We start from the raw sequence: 24,727 nt of genomic DNA, 5'->3' as shown, positions 1-24,727 counted from the left end.
AGAACTGGTGTTGGGGTTTCTGAAAGTACTGTTTAGCTTCTCTTACTGCCTTACTAAAGCTGTACTTCGACTTCTTTAACCTGTCTCTGTCCCCTCTGTGTTCAAACAGCTGCTAAATGTTGGCAGGTAAGACTTCAGCACTTTAAACACAGAAGCAGACAGGCTGGTACAGACATGCTGCCACAAACTGACACTTTTTACAAGGAGACAAACAACTTCATATTCTGATTTAATGATGAATTTACAAGAACGAGACAATGATTTAGAATTTTTCAAAGAAAGCGTTTCATAATGTTTATAAAGTTTTCATGAAACAACTTGTAAAATTGAGAGTCTGGTGACTTTCTGGACAGATGACAAAGAAGTAGGCTATTTTGTTTACTGTTAACTGTATTTGGAAAGATTTGACACATTCACTTCGATAAAATGTTTTCCTCCATTAATGTTGTTGTTCTTGTGGTTCTTGTATTTAAGTCTGATGTTTTCATGCTACTTTCTCCTTCTACTACATCACATTTCTGAGGGAAATGCTTTACTTTTTACTTGACTACATTTCTCTGACAACTTTAATTACTTTACACATTCAGATTTCAGCAAAAAAAAAAAAAAAAACTTACAAAGAGTTTATAAAATATGATATTGAGAGACTGAGAGGACCAAAGTCCTAGGAGTGGTCAGTGAACACATCACACATTATACAATTAAATGTTCGTTCTGCTGCAACAGGAATTAGACAGATTTTAGAAATATGCAGCAATCAACAAGGTCTGCTGAGCCCAGAAGTATTTTACAACAAAAAATAAATGTTTTCAAATGTGGAGCAGGATTTAACTGAGGCTTCATTGAAAATGATACACAGAGCTGCTCTTCTTACTGGAACGACTCTCAGCTTGATAAGCCCTCCCGCTTCTCTTGGATCTCATTCACAGCAAGCTCCACCCTGCACATGTATTTCCTTTTAGATCTACAGTCTGAAGTAGGGAGTATCTGAGCTGACAGTTACCGGTACTCAGACGGTCATTGACAGGTGAAATGGCTCAGAAAGGAGTTCAGCTGGACCGCGAGACTTTCTCTTGTTCGATCTGTTTGGATCTACTGAAGGATCCGGTGACTACTCCCTGTGGACACAGCTACTGCAAGAACTGTATTAAAGACCACTGGGACACAGAGAATGAGAAGAAAACTTACAGCTGCCCTCAGTGCAGGAAGAGCTTCCCATCGAGGCCTGAGCTGCTGAAAAACACCATGTTAGCAGTTTTATTGGAGGAGCTGAAGAAGACTGGACTCCAAGCTGCTCCTGCTGATCTCTGCTATGCTGGACCTGAAGATGTGGCCTGTGATGTCTGCACTGGGAGGAAACGGAAAGCTGTCAAGTCATGTTCATCCTGTCCGGCCTCTTACTGTGAGAAACACCTCAAGCATCATTATGAATCAGCTCCTTTAAAGAAACACAAGCTGGTGGAGCCGTCAGAGAGGCTCCAGGAGAACATCTGCTCTCGTCACGATGAGGTGATGAAGATGTTCTGCCGCACTGATCAGCAGTGTATCTGTTATCTCTGCTCTGTGGACGAACATAAAGGCCACGACACAGTGTCAGCTGCAGCAGAGAGGACTGAGAGGCAGAGAGAGCTGGAGGGGAGTCGACACAACATCCAGCAGAGAATCCAGGACAGAGAGGAATATGTGAAGCTGCTTCAACAGGAGGTGGAGGCCATCAATGGCTGTGCTGATAAAGCAGTGGAGCACAGTGAGAATATCTTCACCCAGCTGATCCGTCTCATGGAGGAAAGACGCTCTGATGTGAAGCAGCAGGTCAGATCCCAGCAGGAAACTGAAGTGAGTCGAGTCAAAGAGCTTCAGGAGAAGCTGGAGCAGGAGATCACTGAGCTGAAGAGGAAAGACGCTGAGCTGAAGAAGCTCTCACAGACAGAGGATTACAACCAGTTTCTACACAACTACCCCTCACTGTCAGCACTCAGTGAGTCTACACACTCATCCAGCATCAAGATCCGTCCTCTCAAGTACTTTGAGGATGTGACAGCAGCTGTGTCAGAGCTCAGAGACAAACTACAGGACGTCCTGAGAGAGACATGGACCAACATCTCACTGACAAGAGACTCAAGTGGATGTTTTACTGTCACAACCAGAGAACAAGACCAGAGCTGACTTCTTAAGATATTCATGTGAAATCACACTGGATCCAAACACAGCGCACAGACAGCTGTTATTATCTGAGGGGAACAGAAAAGCAACAAGAGTGAATGAAAAACAGTCTTATTCTGATCATCCAGACAGATTCACTGACTGGTCATTTCAGGTCCTGAGTAGAGAGAGTCTGACTGGACGTTGTTACTGGGAGGTGGAGTGGAGAGGAGGAGTTCATATAACAGTCTCATACAAGAATATCAGCAGAACAGGGAGCACAAAAGAATCTCTATTTGGATTCAATGACAAATCTTGGTCATTATATTGTTACACAAACAGTTACCAGTTTTGGTACAAAAGAGTCAAAACTCCCATCTCAGGTCCTCAGTCCTCCAGAGTTGGAGTGTATCTGGATCACAGTGCAGGTATTTTGTCCTTCTACAGCGTCTCTGACACCATGACTCTCCTCTACAGAGTCCAGACCACATTCACTGAACCTCTTTATGCTGGACTTTGGCTGCTTCACAATGACGGAGACTCTGCTGAGATGTGTAAACTGAAATAGACAGAAGACATGTGACGTAGTGTGACCTAACAGGCAGGCTTGAGGAGCGGTTCACCATTATTCTCCTGCCCGTTAGGTCGCACTCGGGGATCGACACTTTTTGTCTGCCATTATGGCAGCGCGCCGGAGATGATGCTCCTAACGTGAGTAGTTCAAAAACCTTCTTTTTAGTAAACTCTGCGTACACAAACAATGTTCTCAATGCTCGTGTTCATGTGTAGAGACCCTGGTGATACTACGAGCAAAGTTTCATGTTGTGTCGAGCCTTCTTAGTGTTGTACCTCTGCAGGTACTCATCCATATTGGTTGTGCTGCATGGTGAGTTTTCAAGGCGATTTTAAGACTTCAAAACATTTGAGGGTGAAATGCACATGATTTCGTCTCCCTTCAGTTGCAGTGTGAACAATGCACCTTTTTATGTTCAGCTTACACTCATTGACCTGCAGTCCGATACAATGCTGTCAGAGCATTTCAAGTCACTATCACTGCTGGATTTCTATTCTTCTCTCAAAGAGGAGAACTTTCCACACGTGAGGAGGCATGCTCAGAAGATGTTGGTTTTATCTTTGGTTCGACCTACATATGTGAACAAACATTTTCAGTGATTAAGTTTAACAAATCCAGATACAGATCTTCTCTCACTGATGATCACCTGTCATCTGTCCTTCACATATCAACCTCAGACATTCAACCTGACTTCATTGTGCACTTGTTCAAGCCCAGCACAGACTAGATTTCTCCCACTGAACAAGCAAAAAGAACTGAAAAACAGCAAATGAGGTTGTAAGACTACACACTAACGCTTTGTATTAAGTTAATTTAATGCTGTTCTTTGAAAAATGGCAAAAACATGCACATTTTATTCACAATTGCTGTGTGAATGCTGTTTAAAAAATGACATAATGTTGCCATTTTGTAGTATGTCTGCTTCATGTTTTCATGTTGTAAGAAAAAAGTGAAAAAAATCAATTCTGTAGTAAAAGTACAAACAAAAAGGTAATATCACTTTGTATAACTTTAATTTAAAGCTGCTCGTTGAAAAATGGCAAAAAATGCACATTTTGTTCACAATTGCTTTTGTGGATGTTGATTAAACAGGGACATAATTGCATTTTGAACTTTGTCCGCTTCACTTTTTTCATGTACTAATCATAATATTTACTAAGACTTACAATGTACTGCTTTTTATAAAGAGATACAATTAATATTGAGCAGAATTGAGTTTAGCCCATTGGTCCAGCCCTACACAACAGTCCCTGTTTCTCATGTGGCCCCTTGAGAAAGTTAATTGCCCACCCCTGCTCTAGGGAAAGATTTTTTTGGACTTCTCGATATTTCCAACTTTATTCAGCTTCCATTTGAAGCGTCATTAGCCTTTCCATATGTCAGTGACACAAATGTTTTTACTTCTCGTCATATCAGCCTGGCAATCATTGCAACACTCAGTGAAACACTGCCGGGGTCCTGGCTCCTTTTGCAACTGTGACAAAACCTGTGGAAAGTGTCACAAATTAAGTTAACTACTAAGACAAGACGTCAGAGAACTTAACAACCCTCAAATGTCACATTCCTAAACACTATTTACAAGCCCATACCATCTTTCCCGTGTGACCTGAATGCAGCATCAGTGTTCCAGGCTGTGACTCCTGTGAACAAAGTGACACAGTGTGATGTTCCATATATTTAAATGTGTCTTTACTGATGTTGTTTGAAGCTGCCAAAGGCTCAGTGAAGTTTCCGCATGTCTTCCTGCAGTGAACATCACAGCAGGTTAACAAGTGAACTGTGAAAACTGATGCAGGACACAAGAGGGCGCCGTCATCCTGCTGACCAGAGATGTAGTGGAGGTTAAAGCAGCTCCGCTCACTTTGTCTGCAGCTTTTAGTTCAAGGAGACATATTCTGCTCATTTTCAGGCTCATATCTTTATAAACTTTGCTCTTCAGTCTTTCTGAGTAGCAAACCTCTCAGTGACTTTTGTGTTAAAGTCAGGAATGTTCTATATCGGGTTTTTCTCCTTGGAGAGCACAGCCAGTGTGTTCAGGCCTTCCTGTGCATTCATGGTGTTCCCAAGGAATGTTTTTATCCTCTTTAAAGTAAAGAAGCACCTCTCTGACTCTGCTGTAGTCATCGGTGTGGTGATGAGAAGACTTACGGTCTCACTGAATGTGTTCTGGAGGTTGTTTTCCATGGAAACCTGTATTAGAACCAGCACACCACTGCAAGCCTTGAACTGTTCATTTTCACAGACCAGGAACATTTCTGTCTTCAGCTTGGCCTCGTCCAGTGTTGGATAGGCTTCCACAGTGGTTTCCAGTGCTGAATCACTGAACTTCACGCTGTGTTGGGGGAACAAGTTTCCTAGCAGCAGAGTGGCACTGATGAGGTGCTTGGTGAAAGAGAACCTCTCCTTGGCACGCCTCAGAATGGTATCACATACCCATGAAATGACACATAAAATTGTTTTTAAAAGTCACTCCACATAATAAACAGTAGAATAAAAATGTTCATATCTCACCATGTAAATATCATCATTATCTCCTTACAAGCTGACTATATAATTGTATGGGAAAATAAGGACAGCTCATCATTAAATATCATGAATATGAAAAAAACTACATCATGTTTTTAGGTGACAGTCCTTCCTGTGTCTGGTTAGCCACGAAGGCTCTCACTGCTCCTGATGAGGTTTGTTTGCAGCTTAACTCTGCTAGTTTGTGTGTGTGAGGCCGCTTTGTGCGTGGGTGGTTTGTGTGTAAACTGAACACTGCCTCTGATTGGCTTACGAAGTCTTACTCAACCGTAGCCAATCATCATCACAGATGCGGTTGTCTCGCCCCTCCCTCCTCCCTCCTATGGCTGAGAGCCAAGTAGGATGACAACAGCTACAATGAGTAGCTTCAGTTTATAACGCACCACATTTACTGTAATTGTTGGTAACGGTAACGGCATTGTAACGATGGAAATAGTAATTAGTTACATTACCCGTTACTAAAAAAAATACTGCGCCACTTTTCCTAACTCAACAACTCACTAAACTGACACATTTGTTAAGGGAGTCTGGGGACTTTCTCCACAGAGACAAAGAAGTAGCCTATATTGGTTAATGTTTAGGTCCAGGTATGTGGAATTTTTGAAAAAGTCTCACTACAAGGGCTCCAAACTGCCCGAAACATGCTCATAAACACCTCCTGGACTAACAATTTTGGCCCTGACACTTGGTCAAATTTCAGCTCTAATTCATCCCATTCACTTTGTAGGCCTGCCTCTGACCCAACCCAAACCCTATGTCCAGGCGAGGTATCTGTACAACAACAGATTCTGACTTATGATTTAACTTAGTTTACATTTAACCACTTGCTTCTTTTTGAGTTTAGGAATGTGGACGGTGTTGGGTTAACAGGTCTAGGGGTCCCCGGAGTCATTATTCAGCTGTGGGTGCGTTAGAGGTTAGCTAGAGTGTTAAAGGTTAGTTAGAAGACAAGGCCACTATGAGGTATTTAAACTGAGTTTGACCCTCATGCCAGACGGTGGGAGATGTCTAAACGTTTACATTACTAGAGACGGACAGAGAGTCCATTTGGGCCAATTTGGGGTACAAGACCAAAGGAGAGACAGCAGCAGAGTAAGTTGATTTACAGATGATGAGCAGGGAGGCAGACCAACTCCTCTTTCACCTACTGGATAGATGGATCCTCTATTCACCAAAGTGACCAATTAGAGGAAGTAGGTAGGTGCGGGCGAAGGGACTTTAAAAAGACCCGCACAGGCAGAGAAAGTAGGGTGGTTACTTTCCTAAGATCGAAAGCTCGAGAGTATTTCTGGTATTTCTATATCTGGTAGAGCAGAGGGCAAAGTCCTAGGCAGAACTTTGCCATAGATTGGGGAGACCGGGTGTGGCCATACTGGTGCGGACGCAGGCTTGAGATCTGTTTCAGTAAAGATTGCTCTATCATTCCACCCAGCCTTGCCTTCGCAGATTCTTTTATCACCAAACTACATGTCGACACTTTTGATGGTGACGGCCCAGAAACAAAACAGGTATGTGAAATTACGGAAAAAATGTCACTACAAATAGGTACAAGTGGACTCAAAATGGCCCAAAACATGTTGCTAAACACCTCCTGGAGGGTCAATTTTGGCCATGACACGTGTAAATGGTGAAATCAGTGTAAACAGTGTGTTCAAACAGCTGCAAAATGTTGGCAGGTAAGACTTTAGCACTTAAGACACAGAAGCAGACAGGCTGGCACAGACATGCTGCCACAAACTGACACTTTTTACAAGGAGACAATGCTGAATTTACAAAAAAGAAACAAAGACTTAGAATCTGTCAGAGAAAATGTTTCACAAAGTTTATGAAGTTTCTCGTCATGAAACAACTCTTAAAATTGTTAGATTTTTTAAAGGAGTCTGGTGACTTTCTCGACAGATGATAGTTCAGTTCAGTTCAGTTCAGAAAACTTTATTCATCCCATACGGGCAATTCAGTTTACAGCTCCCAGTTCAATTAAGTTGGAAAAGAAAAAACACAACACATACAACAATCATTCATTAGACATACAACTCTGACACTCAGCTCTCAGTTTTCAGAAAATCAGTCCAACTCATGGTTCCCAACAGCGATGTCATGTACCTGTGGAAATATGCAAGTAAATAAATAAATAAATAAATAATGACAAGCACAACCCTACTAATTAAAATTGGCATTCATCAACCTAATAACTGAAGGGATAAAAGAAGTAGCCTGTCTTGTTTACCGTCGTTTACCGTTAACTGCATTTGGAAAGATTGTAAAGACTTACAAAAAGTTTCTGAAATATGATATTGAGAGACGAAGAGGACCAGAGTCCTGGGAGAGGTCAGTGAACACATCATACATTTATATGATCCCTTCTAGAAAACAGATCCTGTCAGTGTTTGACTATTAAATGTGATGTGTTTGTTCTGCTACAACATGAATCAGACAGATTATAGAAATACAGATTCAGATTCAGATTCAGAATACTTTATTAATCCCCAGGGGGAAGTTGTTTTTGTTCCAATGCTCCGTGCAGGGTAGAAATAGAAATACAGCATGAATGGAAACAAGCAATAAAGATGAATATGTAAATAAAACAAAATATTAAAGTAGACATTAAAATGAAATAAAATATCAAAGTAGACAATAAAATACAAATAGATAATAAAACAGAAAAGTATAGTATAGAATCTGAAATATATACAATATACAATGAAATGGTTGTAACCTTATAAATTAGATGAGAATAGAGTTATATTGTTTGTTTTGTTTTATTAATAGTCAAATGAGTCTGATAATCAGAGCAGAGGGAAGAGTTGTACAGTTTGATGGCCACAGGTAAGAATGACTTCCTGTGGCGCTCAGTGGTGCATTTAGGAGCAATCCGTCTCTCGCTGAAGGTGCTCCTCTGTTCGACCAGAGCGTTGTGGAGAGGGTGAGAGACATGCCGAAGTATCGCCCGCACCTTCGACAACATCCTCCTGTCTGACACTGCTGACAAAGTGTCCAGGGTTAGGGTTAGGGTTAGGTTGCTCTCAAACACAGCGAGTGACACCCTACACACATATTTTGTTTTAGAACTACAGTCTGAAAGAGGGTGTATCTGAGCTGACAGACCTCGTTCACTGCACATGCACTCCCTGTTCAGATAAGAGCTCAAACCAGTTTCTGTTATTAGTAAGTGAAACTCAGATGGTTGTTGACACTGAAAGGTGAAATGGAGCAGAAAGCAGTTCACCTGGACCGAGAGACTTTCTCTTGTTCGATCTGTTTGGATCTTCTGAAGGATCCGGTGACTATTCCCTGTGGACACAGCTACTGCACCAACTGTATTAAAGACCACTGGGACACAGAGGATGAGAAGAGGATCTACAGCTGCCCTCAGTGCAGGAAGAGCTTCACACCGAGGCCTGAGCTGCTGAAAAACACCATGTTAGCAGCTTTAGTGGAGCAGCTGAAGAAGACTGGACTCCAAGCTGCTCCTGCTGATCTCTGCTATGCTGGACCTGAAGATGTGGCCTGTGATGTCTGCACTGGGAGGAAACTGAGAGCAGTTAAGTCCTGTCTGCAGTGTGTGGCCTCTTACTGTGAGAAACACCTGCAGCCTCATTATCAATCAGCTGCTTTCAAGAAACACAAGCTGGTGGAGCCGTCAGAGAAGCTCCAGGAGAACATCTGCTCTCGTCATGATGAGGTGAAGAAGATTTACTGTCGTACTGATCAGCAGTGTATCTGTATGTTGTGCTCCATGGACGAACATAAAGGCCACGACACAGTGTCAGCTGCAGCAGAGAGGACTGAGAGGCAGAGAGAGCTGGAGGGGAGTCGACACAACATCCAGCAGAGAATCCAGGACAGAGAGGAAGATGTGAAGCTGCTTCAACAGGAGGTGGAGGCCATCAATGGCTCTGCTGATAAAGCAGTGGAGCACAGTGAGAAGATCTTCACCCAGCTGATCCGTCTCATGGAGAAAAGATGTTCTGATGTGAAGCAGCAGGTCAGATCCCAGCAGGAAACTGAAGTGAGTCGAGTCAAAGAGCTTCAGGAGAAGCTGGAGCAGGAGATCACTGAGCTGAAGAGGAAAGACGCTGAGCTGAAGAAGCTCTCACACACAGAGGATCACATCCAGTTTCTACACAACTACCCCTCACTGTCAGCACTCAGTGAGTCTACACACTCATCCAGCATCAAGATCGGTCCTCTCAAGTACTTTGAGGATGTGACAGCAGCTGTGTCAGAGCTCAGAGACAAACTACAGGACGTCCTGAGAGAGACATGGACCAACATCTCACTGACAGAGACTCAAGTGGATGTTTTAGTGTCACAACCAGAGAACAAGACCAGAGCTGACTTCTTAAGATATTCATGTGAAATCACACTGGATCCAAACACAGCACACACATGGCTGTTATTATCTGAGGGGAACAGAAAAGCAACATTAGGGAGTCAACAACAGTCTTATTCTGATCATCCAGACAGATTCACTGACTATCATCAGGTCCTGAGTAGAGAGAGTCTGTCTGGACGTTGTTACTGGGAGGTGAAGTGGAGAGGAGGAGTTTATCTAGCAGTCGCATACAAGAATATCAGGAGAACAGGGATAACAAAAGAATGTGGATTTGGACACAATGACAAATCTTGGTCATTATACTGTGACAAAAACAGTTACAAGTTTTGGTACAACAACATCAACACTCCTGTCTCAGGTCCTCTGTCCTCCAGAGTTGGAGTGTACCTGGATCACAGTGCAGGTATTCTGTCCTTCTACAGAGTCTCTGACACCATGACTCTCCTCCACAGAGTCCAGACCACATTCACTGAACCTCTCTATGCTGGACTTAGGTTGTATAACTTTGACGACTCTGCTGAGTTGTGTTAATGAGATTTGTTGACCTCCAATGATTGTTCTTGTTATTAAAATGTGAACGTCTCTGTGCCCTTACTGTATGTTGAATATTTGTAGACAGGCTGGTACAGACATGCTGCCACAAACTGACACTTTTTACAAGGAGACAGACAAACTCATGTTCTAATTTAATGCTGAATTTACAAGAAGGAGACAATGAGTAAGAATCCGTCAGAGACAAAGTTTCACAAAGTATATAAAGTTTGTTTCAACTCAACAACTCTTAAAATCACTACATTTGTTAAGGGAGTCCGGTGGTAGTTTACATGAAATAGTTTTGAGTTGTTGAATTAAGAGACAATTTATAAACTTCTCAAAATGCCGTCTTTGTCTTCTTGTAAATTCTGCAAATGTTGTACATGACGCTCTTTCTTTCTTGATCCATGTATTTGCATATAAAGCAGGAAGTGAGATCCAATCACTGGTGGTCCCTGGAGATGGATGACAAGACTCATATTAAAGCCAGGTGTACAAGTGTGCATCACATTCTATTTAACAAACAATTCCGGCTGGTATCTTTCTGTGCAGAGCTTGATACAGCGAGGCATTTCTCCCAAATAATCCATCTTTAGCACTGATGCTAGATGCCATGTTCCCCTTCAACTGTCACCTTCATCTTGTGTCACATTAAAAGAATTCCCCCTGCCAGCCGACACAGTTTACGTTCCACTCTGTTGGATTTAAAGCATTTTTCACAGTTTGTCGCCTTTTTTTATTTTAAGGTATTTTTAGGGTCTCAGAGACCTAGACAAAATAAACTTAATTTAATCAGTGGAGGATGTTTCTGCTTCAAAAGCACCGCCAGTTTTAAATTAGATATTGGACAGATATTCACTCCCCGAGACACCCAGTGATGTCTCTTCCTCAGTTTCCTCCAGTGTTGGCAGCAGGAGGCCGGTTAGCTGCCTCCCAGAACCTCTGCTGATGGAGGCCTACTGAGTGATCAGTGAATAACACAATGTTTCTTTATACTGACTTGTATGGGGCACCGATTGTAAAGTTGTGCATGCTAAAATAAAGAACAACTTTAGCAATAAACCAAGCTTAAAAAACATATGTGCATTTTAAAATGTTCCTTTTGACCAGATTTACAGCAATATTTGTGAACTTTGTGATACTTACTTCTCTTCTAAAAAAATAATGTCAATATTAAATCTTCATGAAAAATCTAAATCTTAAATGTTAAATCTGAATCTAAATGTTAAATCGAAATCTTAAATGTTTTAATGTCGAAATCTTAAATCGAAATGTTAAATCTAAATCTAAATCTAAATCTAACTTGTAAATGTTCAATCGAAATCTAAAACGTAAATGTTACATGTTAAATCTAAATTTAAATGTTAAATCTAAATTTAAATGTTAAATCTAAATCTACATGTTAAATGTTAAATCTAAATGTTAAATCTAAATCTAAATGTTACATGTCAAATCTAAATGTTAACTGTTAAATCTAAATGTTAAATCTAAATCTAAATGTTAAATGTTAAATTGAAATGTTAAATCAAAATCTAAATGTTAAATTGAAATCTGAACATTAACTCTTGAATCTAAAGTTTAATGTTAAATGTTAAATTGAAATGTTAAATCAAAATCAAAATTGAAATGTTAAATCTTAATGTTAAATGTTAAATCTGAATATTAATGTTAAATGTTAAATCTAATTCTAAGTGTTGAATGTTAAATGTTAAATCTAAAATGTTAAATGTTAAATCTAAATGTTAAACCTAAATCGGAATGTACAATCTTGAATGTTAAATATTGAATCTAAATGTAAATGTTAAATCTAAAAATTATATGTTTAATATAGATTTAATGTTGAATTTTAAATCGAAATCTAAATGTTAAATGTTAAATCTAAATGTAAATGTTAAATCTAAATCTAAATCTAAATGTTGAATAGAAATAGAAATGTTGAATAGATATGTTAAATTTGAAAGCAAATGTTAAATTGTAAATGTTAAATCGAAATTGTAAATGTTAAATCGAAATTGTAAATGTTAAATCGAAATCTAAATGTTAAATATTAAATCGAAATCTAAATGTTACATGTCAAATCGAAATGTTAACTGTTAAATCTAAATGTTAAATCTAAATCTAAATGTTACATGTGAAATTGAAATGTTAACTGTTAAATCTAAATGTTAAATGTTGAATATAAATTTAAATGTTAAATGTTGAATCAAAATCTAAATGTTAAATTGAAATCTGAACGTTAATTCTTGAATCTAAAGCTAAATGTAAAATGTTAAATTGAAATGTTAAATCAAAATCTAAATCCAAATGTTAAATCTAAATGTTAAATCTGAATCTCAATGTTAAATCTAAATCGCAATGTACAATCTGGAATGTTAAATATTGAATCTAAATGTAAATGTTAAATCTAAAAATGATATGTTTAATATAAATTTAATGTTGAATGTTAAATCGAAATCTAAATGTAAATGTTAAATCCAAATCGAAATTTAAATATAAAATCTAAATGTTAAATGTTGAAAGTTGAATTTTAAATCAAAATCTAAATGTTAAACCTAAATCTAAATGTTAAATGTTAAATCTAAATGTTAAATGTTAAATCTAAATGTTTAATTTCAACTATAAATCTAAATGTTAAACCTAAATGTTTAATTTTGACTATAAATCTAAATGTTAAACATTGAATCTAAATCTAAATGTTAAATCTAAATCTTAATCTAAATCTAAATGTTGAATAGATATGTGAAATTTAAATGTAAATGTTAAATCAAAATCTTAATGTTGAATGTGAAATCTAAATCTAAATGTTAAATGTTGAATCTAAATCGAAATGTTAAATCGAAATCGAAATGTTAAATGTTGAATCTAAATCGAAATGTTAAATGTTGAATCTAAATCGAAATGTTAAATCTTAAACAAAATGTTAAATCTAAAAGTTAAATGTTTAATATAGATATAATGTTGAATTTTAAATCGAAATCTAAATGTTAAATGTTAAATCGCAATCGAAATGTTAACTGTTTAATCTAAATTGAAATGTTAAATCTAAATTGAAATCTAAAATCTAAAAGTTAAATGTTGGATATAAATCTAATTGTTGAATATTATAGTTCAATCTAAATCTAAATGTTAAATGTTGAATATTAATCTAAATCTTTTTTTTTAAAGATTTTTTCTGGCATAGAAAGATAGGAAATACAGGAGGATGTGACATGCTGCAAAGGACATCCAGCTGAGATTCGAACCGGGGTCGGTTACGTATATGCCATGCGCTCTAACCACTCAACCACCTGCGCACATTAAATGTTAAATCTGATTCTAAATCTCAAATCGAAATGTAAAATCGAAATGTTAAACGTAAAATCGAAATTTTAAATGTTGAATCTAAATATAAATGTTGTATGTTAAATCTCAACAAAACTGTTAAATCTCAATCTAAATGTTAAATGTTGAATCTAAATCTGAATGTTAAATGTCAATCTAAATGTTAAACGTTAAATCTAAATGTTAAATATAAGGCTAAGTTGTGAATCTAATTCTAAATGTTAAATCTAAAAACCCTCAAATCTCACATTCCTAAATACGAAATAAATACTAAATACTAAATTACTAAATACTAATTTACAAGCTTAGAGCTGATCTGGATAATATCTGTAAAGGTGAAACTCTTCTCTCCCATCTTTCCCGTGTGACCTGAAAACTGCATCAGTGTTTCAGGCTGTGACTCCTGTGAACACAATGTGATGTTACATATATTTAAATGTGTCTTTACTGATGTTGTTTGAAGCTGCCATAGGCTCAGTGAAGTTTCCACATGCCTTCCTGCAGTGAACATCACAGCAGGTTAACGAGTGAACTGTGAAAACTGATGCAGGACACAAGAGGGCGCCGTCATCCTGCTTACCAGAGATGTAGTGGAGGTTGAAGCAGTTCCGCTCACTATTTCTGCAGCTTTTAGTTAAAGGAGACATATTATGCTAATTTTCAGGCTCATGTCTCATTTCAGGTATCTTTCAGAAGACGTTTACAGGCTTCAATGTCCAAACAACAGGTTATTTTTGTCACTCTGTCCACTGACGCTGTCTGAATGTGCAGCTCACACAGGCTTCCACCTGCTGAACTTCAGGTTGACCATTTGTGTTTGAAGATTTTATTTGAAACTTCACTTTTCTTTACGACCAACAATTACATTTGAATCATTTTAAGATAAAGATGGAATTTAAATGTTTGGCTGTGATAACATGAGGAAACAAATCTCCAACAACAGTCATTTATTTGCTCGACTAAACTACATTTATTCACTCTACTATTGAGAAGGAGACACCAACATTTCCAAATCTCTGTCTGGACCTCCGATCCTCTGTTGATTTACACTGACCAGAACCCATTGTTGATCCTGCAGCAGTCAGTTCTCATTAACCGTCGGCTCCTCTGCTGGAGGTTCGCCTTGCAGGAACGATCACTTGAAATCCAGCACATCAAAGGAAAAGGACGATTTAGTCTCTGATTGTTTGTCGCGTGTGGTCGCTGATTAAACAAGTTGTTGTTTTATTTGTGAAAAGTAATTCACTCTGTGCATCGTGACTGTGACTGAGTCTGACTGTGTTGGAAGGAAGTTTCAAACATCTTGATCCATTTCTGTTGGCAACATTTTCCTTCTGAGATTATAATGAAGTGGGAGTTTTCCTTTCGGTGCTTTGCCAACAGACCTGTTAGATTAGTTGTCTTTTAGGGGGGATGTGTTCTGGACAGAGGTCAGATAATCTCCAAGGTCCTGATGTGAATAGAACTTTCTCCAGATCCAGGTCCCGGGTCATCAGGAGCTGTTGGGTTCACCTGTGATGTTCTCCCTCAGCTGGGAGATGATATAAGAGGGCTGCAGTTAACCCTGCTCAGCTGGTTGTGTGTCTTCAAGGAGTCAACACCATCTGTCGGCTTTCTGTGTTTCCTGTTTGAGTGAAAATCTGAGTTGAGTGTGTTTGAGATTTTTGTTCTAGTTTCCATACATTTACTTTCCCGAGCTGCTGCTCGTCCGGGAATGAAGTACAGCTGGATCAGCCCTCCCTCTTCTTCCTGCTCTCAAACACAGCAGCTCCACTCTGTCAGTTGTTGACACTCGGAGGTGAAATGGCGCAGCAAAGCAATCAGCTGGACCGAGCAAAGTTCTGCTGTTCCGTCTGTTTGGATCTACTGAAGGATCCGGTGACTATTCCCTGTGGACACAGCTACTGCATGAACTGTATTCAAAGCTACTGGGACACAGAGGATGAGAAGAAAACCTACAGCTGCCCTCAGTGCAGGAAGAGCTTCACACAGAGGCCTGAGCTGCTGAAAAGCACCATGTTAGCAGATTTAGTGGAGGAGCTGAGGAAGACTGGACTCCAAGCTGCTCCTGATGATCTCTGCTATGCTGGACCTGAAGATGTGGCCTGTGATGTCTGCACTGGGAGGAAACTGAGAGCAGTTAAGTCCTGTCTGCAGTGTGTCGCCTCTTACTGTGAGAAACACCTGCAGCCTCATTATGAATCAGCTGCTTTAAAGAAACACAAGCTGATGGAGCCGTCAGAGAAGCTCCAGGAGAACATATGCTCTCGTCACAATGAGGTACTGAAGATTTACTGTCGTACTGATCAGCAGTGTATCTGTATTTTGTGCTCCATGGACGAACATAAAGGCCACGACACAGTGTCAGCTGCAGCAGAGAGGACTGAGAGGCAGAGAGAGCTGGAGGGGAGTCGACACAACATCCAGCAGAGAATCCAGGACAGAGAGGAAGATGTGAAGCTGCTTCAACAGGAGGTGGAGGCCATCAATGGCTCTGCTGATAAAGCAGTGGAGCACAGTGAGAAGATCTTCACCCAGCTGATCCGTCTCATGGAGGAAAGACTGCTTCTGATGTGAAGCAGCAGGTCAGATCCCAGCAGGAAACTGAAGTGAGTCGAGTCAAAGAGCTTCAGGAGAAGCTGGAGCAGGAGATCACTGAGCTGAAGAGGAAAGACGCTGAGCTAAAGAAGCTCTCACACACAGAGGATCACAACCAGTTTCTACACAACTACCCCTCACTGTCAGCACTCAGTGAGTCTACACACTCATCCAGCATCAAGATCGGTCCTCTCAAGTACTTTGAGGATGTGACAGCAGCTGTGTCAGAGCTCAGAGACAAACTACAGGACGTCCTGAGAGAGACAGGGACAAACATCTCACTGAGAGTGACTCAAGTGGATGTTTTACTGTCACAATCAGAACCAAAGACCAGAGCTGACTTCTTAAGATATTCATGTGAAATCAAACTGAATCCAAACACAGCAAAAAAATATCTGTTATTATCTGAGGGGAACAGAAAAGCAACAGTAGTGACTCAACAACAGTCTTATTCTGATCATCCAGACAGATTCACTTACTGGTGTCAGGTCCTGAGTAGAGAGAGTCTGACTGGACGTTGTTACTGGGAGGTGGAGTGGAGAGGAGCAGGAGTTAATGTAGCAGTCGCATACAAGAATATCAGGAGAGCAGGGAGCACAGATGAATCTAAATTTGGACACAATGACAAATCTTGGTCATTAAGTTGTGACACAAACAGTTATCAGTTTTATTACAACAACATCAAAACTCCCGTCTCAAGTCCTCGGTCCTCCAGAGTTGGAGTGTACCTGGATCACAGTGCAGGTATTCTGTCCTTCTACAGCGTCTCTGACACCATGACTCTCCTCCACAGAGTCCAGACCACATTCACTCAACCTCTCTATGCTGGACTGAGGTTCAGTTATGATTACGAAGACTCTGCTGAGTTGTGTAAACTGAAATAGACAGAAGACATTTAAGGGACACTGAGTTAAATCATTCTCATGTTGTCTTCATGTTTGTCGCTGATTGTTGTGTCATGTCTTCAGCTGTCAATCAAACTTTGTGGGCGGTACTTTGCCGCCTCCTGGTTTGTTGCTCTGTAAATGTTTGAGGTGTTTTTAGGTGACACTCCTTCCTGTGTCTGTTTAGCCACGGAGGCTCTCACTGCTCCTGATGAGGTTTGTTGACCTCCACTGATTCTTCTTGTTATTAAAATGTGAGCGTCTCTGTGCTCTAACTGCATGTTGAATATTTGTACTGATGTATTTGTATGTTGTTGTTTCTCTTCCACTGCGTGAGTCTTCAGAGAGAAAGCAGCACACCTTCATTTATTGTAGATGTTTTGTTCTGTGGAAGCTAATTTCTGCCAGTAAAATAGAAACAGAAATATGAAAACTCAACATTGAAACGAAAACACAATTATGAGGCGATTAATTGACTTTTATCTCTAATAATAACTGATCATTATCATTTTTGATGTCATACTTATGATCTTTCTGTCATAATTATGTCTCACCATGACAATATTTTTATTCTCAAGTTTTCGTCTGATTTTTTTTCTTTCAGTAGCAGAAATCAGCTCCCGTGCAGTTCTCACCACTTTGTACAGAATTCTTTAATTACATTTATTTGTCTGATCCTCTAAATGTTGTTCTTGTTGTCTGAATCGATTTACAAATGAGGAACTATGAGGTTCTATAAAGCTGTAAATATCCTGATCATAATCAATAAGGAGATGATTGATGAATGTGTTGTTGGTAGCTGAGATTCTGCTCAAACAAACTGTTGAGATGAAGAGGATCAGTTAATGAAATCACTGAACAAGAGTCAGTGAACAGACTTTACTGATGGGACGTGTGAACAAACTGAAGCTTCACATCATGAATAAACCAACATGAACAAAGTTTCTTCTTGTCGTCTTCATTCCAGGGTCTCACACAGAGCTGATGGAGAACATGTGACACTAATATGAGAGTATAACTGAGGCAGTTTTCCTCCTGAAACACCACAAAGTTCACAGTTCATGTTCAGAGCTGAAGCTGTCAGAAAATCATCAAATGAATAAACTTTTCTTCACATTTGGTTTCAAGTATTTCCACGTTGTTGAATCATAATTCTAGGAGTCAGAGAACTTAAAAACCCTCAAATGTCACATTCCTAAATACTATTTACAAGCTGAGAGCTGATGTGAATAATATCTGTAAAGGTGAAACTCTTCTCTCCCATCTTTCCCGTGTGACCTGAATGCAGCATCAGTGTTCCAGGCTGTGACTCCTGTGAACAAAGTGACACAGTGTGATGTTCCATATATTTAAATGTGTCTTTACTGATGTTGTTTGAAGCTGCCAAAGGCTCAGTGAAGTTTCCACATGTCTTCCTGCAGTGAACATCACAGCAGGTTAACAAGTGAACTGTGAAAACTGATGCAGGACACAAGAGGGCGCCGTCATCCTGCTGACCAGAGATGTAGTGGAGGTTAAAGCAGCTCCGCTCACTTTGTCTGCAGCTTTTAGTTCAAGGAGACATATTCTGCTCATTTTCAGGCTCATATCTTTATTTCAGTGGCGGTTGGTGAAAAATATTCTAGGTGTGGCTGTATGTGCCAGAAGCTTACGGTAACTATCCCAATAAAAGAACCCAAACCAGAAGATACCATTGTTTTAGGTTGAACAATAATTATTTAATTGCCCTTTAGAAATCAACAGTTTGACAGCTAATGACAGTGATGTGATGTGTATTAGTGAACACTCTTAATACAAAATTAAAGTTCTTGAGAGAGATATACAGGTGGATGATGATTAACAATAACTATACATAAAGAAAAACTGTCATAGGAACACAAAATGTAGCAATTGGATTAAATATATTAGTGAATGCTAATTACAATACAATGTTACAAAATGATTGTATATTATTGTGCTATAGGTGGATGATGATTAAAGATTAACACAGAAAAACTGAAAAATGTACCAACTGGAGTGTGCAAATACTGAGTTGTATATGTGTGTGTTTGAGTGAGTGAGTGAGTGTGTGTGTGTGTGTGTGTGTTAGTGTGAGTGTGTGAGTGACATATTTGAACATGAACTTTGCTCTTCAGTCTTTCTGAGTAGCAAATCTCTCAGTGACTTTTGTGTTAAAGTCAGGAATGTTCTGTATCAGGTTTTTCTCCTTGGAGAGCACAGCCAGTGCGTTCAGGCCGTCTTGTGCGTTCATGGTGTTCCTAAGGAATGTTTTTATCCTCTTTAAAGTAGAGCAGCACCTCTCTGACTCTGCTGTAGTCATCGGTGTGGTGATGAGAATCTTAAGAAGACTTACGGTCTCACTGAATGTGTCCAGCATGACAGCCAGCCAGCATGACAGCCAGCACACCACTGCAAGCATTGAACTGTTCATTTTCACAGACCAGGAACATTTCTGTCTTCAGCTTGGCCTCGTCCAGTGTCGGAGAGGCTTCCACAGTGTTTTCCAGTGCTGAGTCCGTGAACTTTACGCTGTGATGGAGGAACAAGTCTCCTTGCAGCAGAGTGGCACTGATGACATGACATACCTATGAAATGACACATAAAATTGTTTTTAACAGTCACTCCACATAATAAACAGTAGAATTAAATGTTCATATCTCTCCATGTAAATGTCATCATTATCTCCTTACAAGCTGACCATATAATTGTATGGAAAAACAAGGACAGCTTATTGTTAAATTTCATAAATATTTTTTTTTTTTAAAAACTACATCTAAACATTTTGGCGTGTTTCCGTTCTTCAGTAGCTGAGTGGTGAATAGTTCAGAATATTAAAATACGTAGGCTAACTGTCATAATTATACAGGAATTGAAGACAAACAAAGATACCAAAGGTAAACACCTCATGACCTGTATACAGAACACTGTTACAGCTCACCTCTGATGTGGGATGTTGCTGCTGCATTATCACGATCAGCTGATGAGCATAACAATAGTGTAAACGTCTTGACGTCACCCGTGGCTCTTATCATCACGCAGCTCCGTCATAGATCTTTCCCTCGTTGTCCCTCAGGAAGAAAAGTCTTCAGCCTTTCCAACACCGCAGTGGCGACTGTGTCAGCGGTCGCGTTTGGAAGCTGGGTGAACTCGTAAAAACGCTCTTGGCCTGTAAATGTAACGTAGCACCAGCACCAGCTGATGATGAGTGGCAGTGTCTGTTGTTTCATTAGCTCGGATAGCTAGTTAATGTGCCGTGTTTACATCCTCCAGAATACAGTCTCGAAGAACCGACAGCATGCGGTCCAGAAGTCCGTTCTGAACTAGTGATGTGCGAGTCATGAACGAATCGTTCAAAACTCGAAATTCGTTTTACTGACTCGGGAGTTACGAGTCATTGTCTCCATTAACTCGTTCACTGACTCACCGCTGCTGACACCAGCTAACAGCAAAGAGGAGACATGCCACACAACTGTTGTAAATGTATCAAGCTAATTGCTGTATTAGCTCTGTGGCTGAAGCCAGTGGCGCCGCCAGGATTCAGTGTCAAAGTACGCACAGAAACGGTAAATACAACAAATGGAAAAATACTTTAAGACAAAATCTAATGTTTTCGGTATCAGTGAAATAACAGATTGCAGCGCCCACATGATCTGTGACACTGTGGTTATTCTGACACGAGTTAAATGGCTGCTGTGTGGAAAACCACGCTGTGGTCCGTAATCGCAGTGCAGACGAGTGAGTTTGGAGCTGACCAGAGGAGAGAAAAAGATATGACGCGACTGTAGCCGCCATGATATGATGATGTCGCCCCCGCTGAGGAGGAACTATGAAGAACTCAGTTGTGATGGAAAAGCACCTAAACTGAGTGGAGTAGAGCCGAGCTGTACTGTGTAGTGGAGAAGGGGCAACACACGCTGTGCGCAATTGCGCACACACGCGCGATCGTCCTCTCAGATGCGGCTGCGTCTCTCCAGGTCACTGTGTGACAGAAAGAAAAGCTCTGACTTGCTTGGGCAGACGTTTGGTGTCACCCGCTGATTTGCATAATTTAAATGTCTAGCCCACCGAACCTTCCAATCCGCCCCGGTTCAGCACCCTGGACAGTGCACTGCAGACCTGCAGCATTTGTTTTCATCCAAACTTTGCAAACGTGGTCGGGATTTGTAAAAGTGGCGTAAGTATCGGCGGTGCAACCGGTGCAGCTGCACTGGGGCCCAGACGCCGTCAGGGGCCCATGAAGGAAGAAAAAAAAAAAAAACAGCTGTCCAGAATTGCCACAGGCCCTGTTTTTGTGAATGAAATATCTGGGGGCGGGTCGGTCAGGTAACGCTGAGTGGCCTTGATGCCTGTCAGTCATGATGAGTCGCGTCTCGTCACCTCTCTGCTGTGTCTGCAGCTGAGCACTGTGATGTGTCTCTCTCCCCGGCCGAGCGAGCTATCATACCGTAAAATACCAAATAATAGTCGGGGCGTTTATTTGTTTCAATCACTGAACAGACCAGGCGTTTATTTGGGACAGGCGTTTAATTCCTTCCTCTCAAAAATCCGGGATGAAAATGTAACAAACTTCTCCAGCTTCTCGGTGAATTCTCTGGCATCCTTCTGGACAATAGTTGTCTTCTGCAGGTGAAGTTGTTGCGGTGGAGGAAACGATTCAGCCGACCAGCACTCGCTGCAAACTCCTCATCTCTGCTGTCACTCACGGTGGCGGACATTTGTGTCGCCATCGCCCTGATCATCATGCGGGACACTCTCTCTTGGCGTGCCCGTTTGCTGACAACTCATCCCCGCATGTTTGTCTCAGGCTCCTCGCTAGCCTTCTTCCTCCCTCCAGCAGGCAGCCTGGCCCTGTTGCTGTCCTCCTCGGACAGATGCTGAAGCTCCGTTTGATTTTTCGCCGATCTCTCACTCTCTTGGGGTCGACAGAGAAACGTCTAGCAGCAGAATAAATAAATAGATAAAATAAAAAACGGCCGTCCATTGGCCCATTATTGATCGGCCCACCGGGAAAAATCCCGGTACTCCCGATGGCCAGTCCAGCCCTGCATTAGCAGTTCTCTAGAGTGGCTGTGCGTGAGTCCAAGCGCGCGCACCTGTGCTTAGGGGCACAAAAAAAATATTTGCACCGGGGCCTTTCACCATGATGTTACGCTACTGAGAAGACATATGTATGGTGCTCACTAGCCTATGCTGTTCCTATAAATAAATGCATCTCTGTGCAGAGAGGGATACAGGCAATGAAAAAGTGATTCCAAGTCCCCGCTCTCCCGCTAAGCAGAGGGAGGGAGAAATTACACAGAATACAAATTGCTTTAATTTTTAATTATTTTTTTTTTCACCTTCAAAAAAAGTACGCACAGTGCGTACAGGATTCCGGCTGGCGGCGCCACTGGCTGAAGCAACAGCTCTGGTCATTATTTCAACTCAACTCCCCTGAGCTGAGCTGTATGACAGGCTGATACAGAAAAAGAACGATTGACTGACCCAGTAGCTCCAGCTCACAGCTCACTCGCTCTCCCTCCCAGCTCGCAGAGCCCCTCCCTTACCTGAAAAACTCGCTGGTCCGCACCGTTCAGGACTCAGCACGTCAGACTCGCCGTTCACAGGCAGCTCACAGCTCACTCGCTCTCCCTCCCAGCTCGCAGAGTCCCTCCCTTACCTGAAAAACTCGCTGCTCCGCGCCGTTCAGTACTCAGCAGCTCACACTCGCAGGTCACAGGCAGCTCAGCTCACTGCTCTCCCTTTCTCCCTGCTCCCGTGCTCTCAGAGAGCCGCTACCTCACCTGAGCAGTGTGCTGCTACGCTCCATTCACGGGAAGTCTCTGAGTGACGGCGCAGAAATTATTCTCAATACAAAATCATGGTTGTCTTGCAAATGTATGTAAATTAAAACTGAATATGAACTACAACCGTGTTGCTGTCCCTCTCTTGCAGTTCACGTTACGTTATTACATCACGTTATTAACTGACATTTAGAAAATTACGGATTTTGACATGTAAAATCATAATCATAAATGATGATAACAAAAATCATAATTAATTTTGTTCTCGTAGTTACTTGTTGAATCCCAGGAATTAACGTAGCCTAGATGTTTAGTTGACGGGATGAAATTAGATGTTACACTGCGGAGGTCGGACCCAAAACCTCGTGTGCACAGGTCAGAAGAAAACGTAGCCGACTTTTTGAACAGGAAAAAATGGATACTCGCCGGAAAAGTGATGTCTGGATGCATTTTGAAATGGCAAGCCCAACACATGCAAAGTGCCAGTTGTGTAAGGTGGTTTTATCTTTTCGAGGGGGAAGCACGTCAAATATGAGGAGGCACCTGAGCAGCAAACACCCCACAGCGATTTTACAACAGGTCAACCAAAACCAAACAGCTACTCCTGCACAACCTACATCAGCACCAGGAACAGCTACAACATCAACAGCAGAAACTACATCAACCACAGCTGCTTCTTGCAGCAGTGCATCCGTAACAGCCCCACCACCTATGAACTCACAATCAGGGCAGAGAGTGACAGTCACAGCAAGAGGAAAACGGCAGAGGCAATCTGACATGGGAGCATTTGTCTCAAGGCCCATGATGCCACTACCTAACCCTTTTCTGTTGTAGACGACAAGGGATTTAAAGAATACACTAAGGCACTTGACCCTTCATATGTGCTTCCCAGCAGAAGTACAGTATCAAGACAACTTCTGCCTAATCTTTTTGAACAGGTGAGAACTTCTCTACACAGGCCCTCAATTAGTTCAGATCATATCTTGCAGATAGAAAGCAGTGTGTGGTGGTCGGTGGTGTCAAACCCCCTTACCTGGACTGTGCAGTAGGGGTCCCTCAGGGATCCATACTTGGACCTATTTTGTTTTTTCTTTACATTAATGATTTCTTTGATGTCTGTAATGGTGTTAATGCACAGTTGTATGCGGATGACGCAGTTATTTACACCCCCTGCGAAAAACACGACTGAGGCTGCTCACATACTCACAACAGCAATGGCTCATGTTCAGGACTGGCTCACTGAATCATGTCTTTCTCTAAATGTTAAAAAAAGTGTCTGTATGATTTTGCTAAAAAGCTGCCAAATATTGATCATTCTGGCGTCTTTCTGGGAGGGGAGGAGCTCACTTTGGTGAGCGAGCTCAGGTACGTGGGAGTCATCCTGGACTCGACACTCTCATTCAGGAAACACATCAAAATGTGTCTAATTCTGTCAAATACAACCTGGCAAATTTCAGACAGATCAGGAATTCATTAACCAGCAGTGCAGCTTGGACATTTTTACACTGTATGATCTTCTCACATATAGATTCTGCTTAATGAGCTCGTCACTGGCATGTACAAAACCACTCAAACTGATAGAATGCCCCACATACTCCTCTTTTAAAGTAAAACTAAAACAATTTGTCAAATCACACCAAAAGTGCGACCACTAACTGGACTTAAGACTTGAACATTTACTTTTATTGCATTGTTAAATCCTTCTGGGTCTGGTATCCTCCTGATTGTGTAACCTATTGTGTTGCTTTGCTATAATCCGGCATGTTTACAGAGATGTTTCCAATGTTTATTAATGTGCACTGTCCCTATCCAAAAATAAAGCATTATAATTATCTAAATCTTCACTGTTCTCTTGTTGTCATGTTTGCTCTTCTTCTGTAGACGTTTTACTGGATTAAGTACGTCCAATGTTTTGTGGATACAACAACATAAACAAGGTCATTTTGACGGCACACTGAGGATCAAGTGTCTTCTGTTGCCGCTCAGTGAATAAACAGAATGGCAGAGACAACAGTGTTGTTTAAGTATG

The 24,727-nt window shown here is 40.9% G+C and overlaps 1 protein-coding gene and 1 pseudogene across 1 annotated transcript; both read left to right on the top strand.

The window, feature by feature from the left end:
- Positions 1-967: 967 nt before the first annotated feature.
- On the top strand, positions 968-2,710 carry LOC115566953 (tripartite motif-containing protein 16-like; annotated as a pseudogene).
- Positions 2,711-7,922: 5,212 nt separating this feature from the next.
- LOC115567792 (E3 ubiquitin/ISG15 ligase TRIM25-like) lies at positions 7,923-17,857 on the top strand. Its single transcript, XM_030394637.1, is given in 3 exon segments — positions 7,923-10,107; positions 15,094-15,995; positions 15,998-17,857. Coding segments are annotated over 3 exon segments (3,480 nt in total). The 5' UTR covers positions 7,923-8,447; the 3' UTR covers positions 16,916-17,857.
- The last annotated feature ends 6,870 nt before the right edge of the window (positions 17,858-24,727 follow it).

Source organism: Sparus aurata, chromosome 17 (assembly GCF_900880675.1).
Source record: "Sparus aurata chromosome 17, fSpaAur1.1, whole genome shotgun sequence".
NCBI classification, from domain to species: Eukaryota; Metazoa; Chordata; class Actinopteri; order Spariformes; family Sparidae; genus Sparus; species Sparus aurata.
Note: the sequence above shows the minus strand (reverse complement) of the source record. Positions and strands in the feature narration are given on the sequence as shown.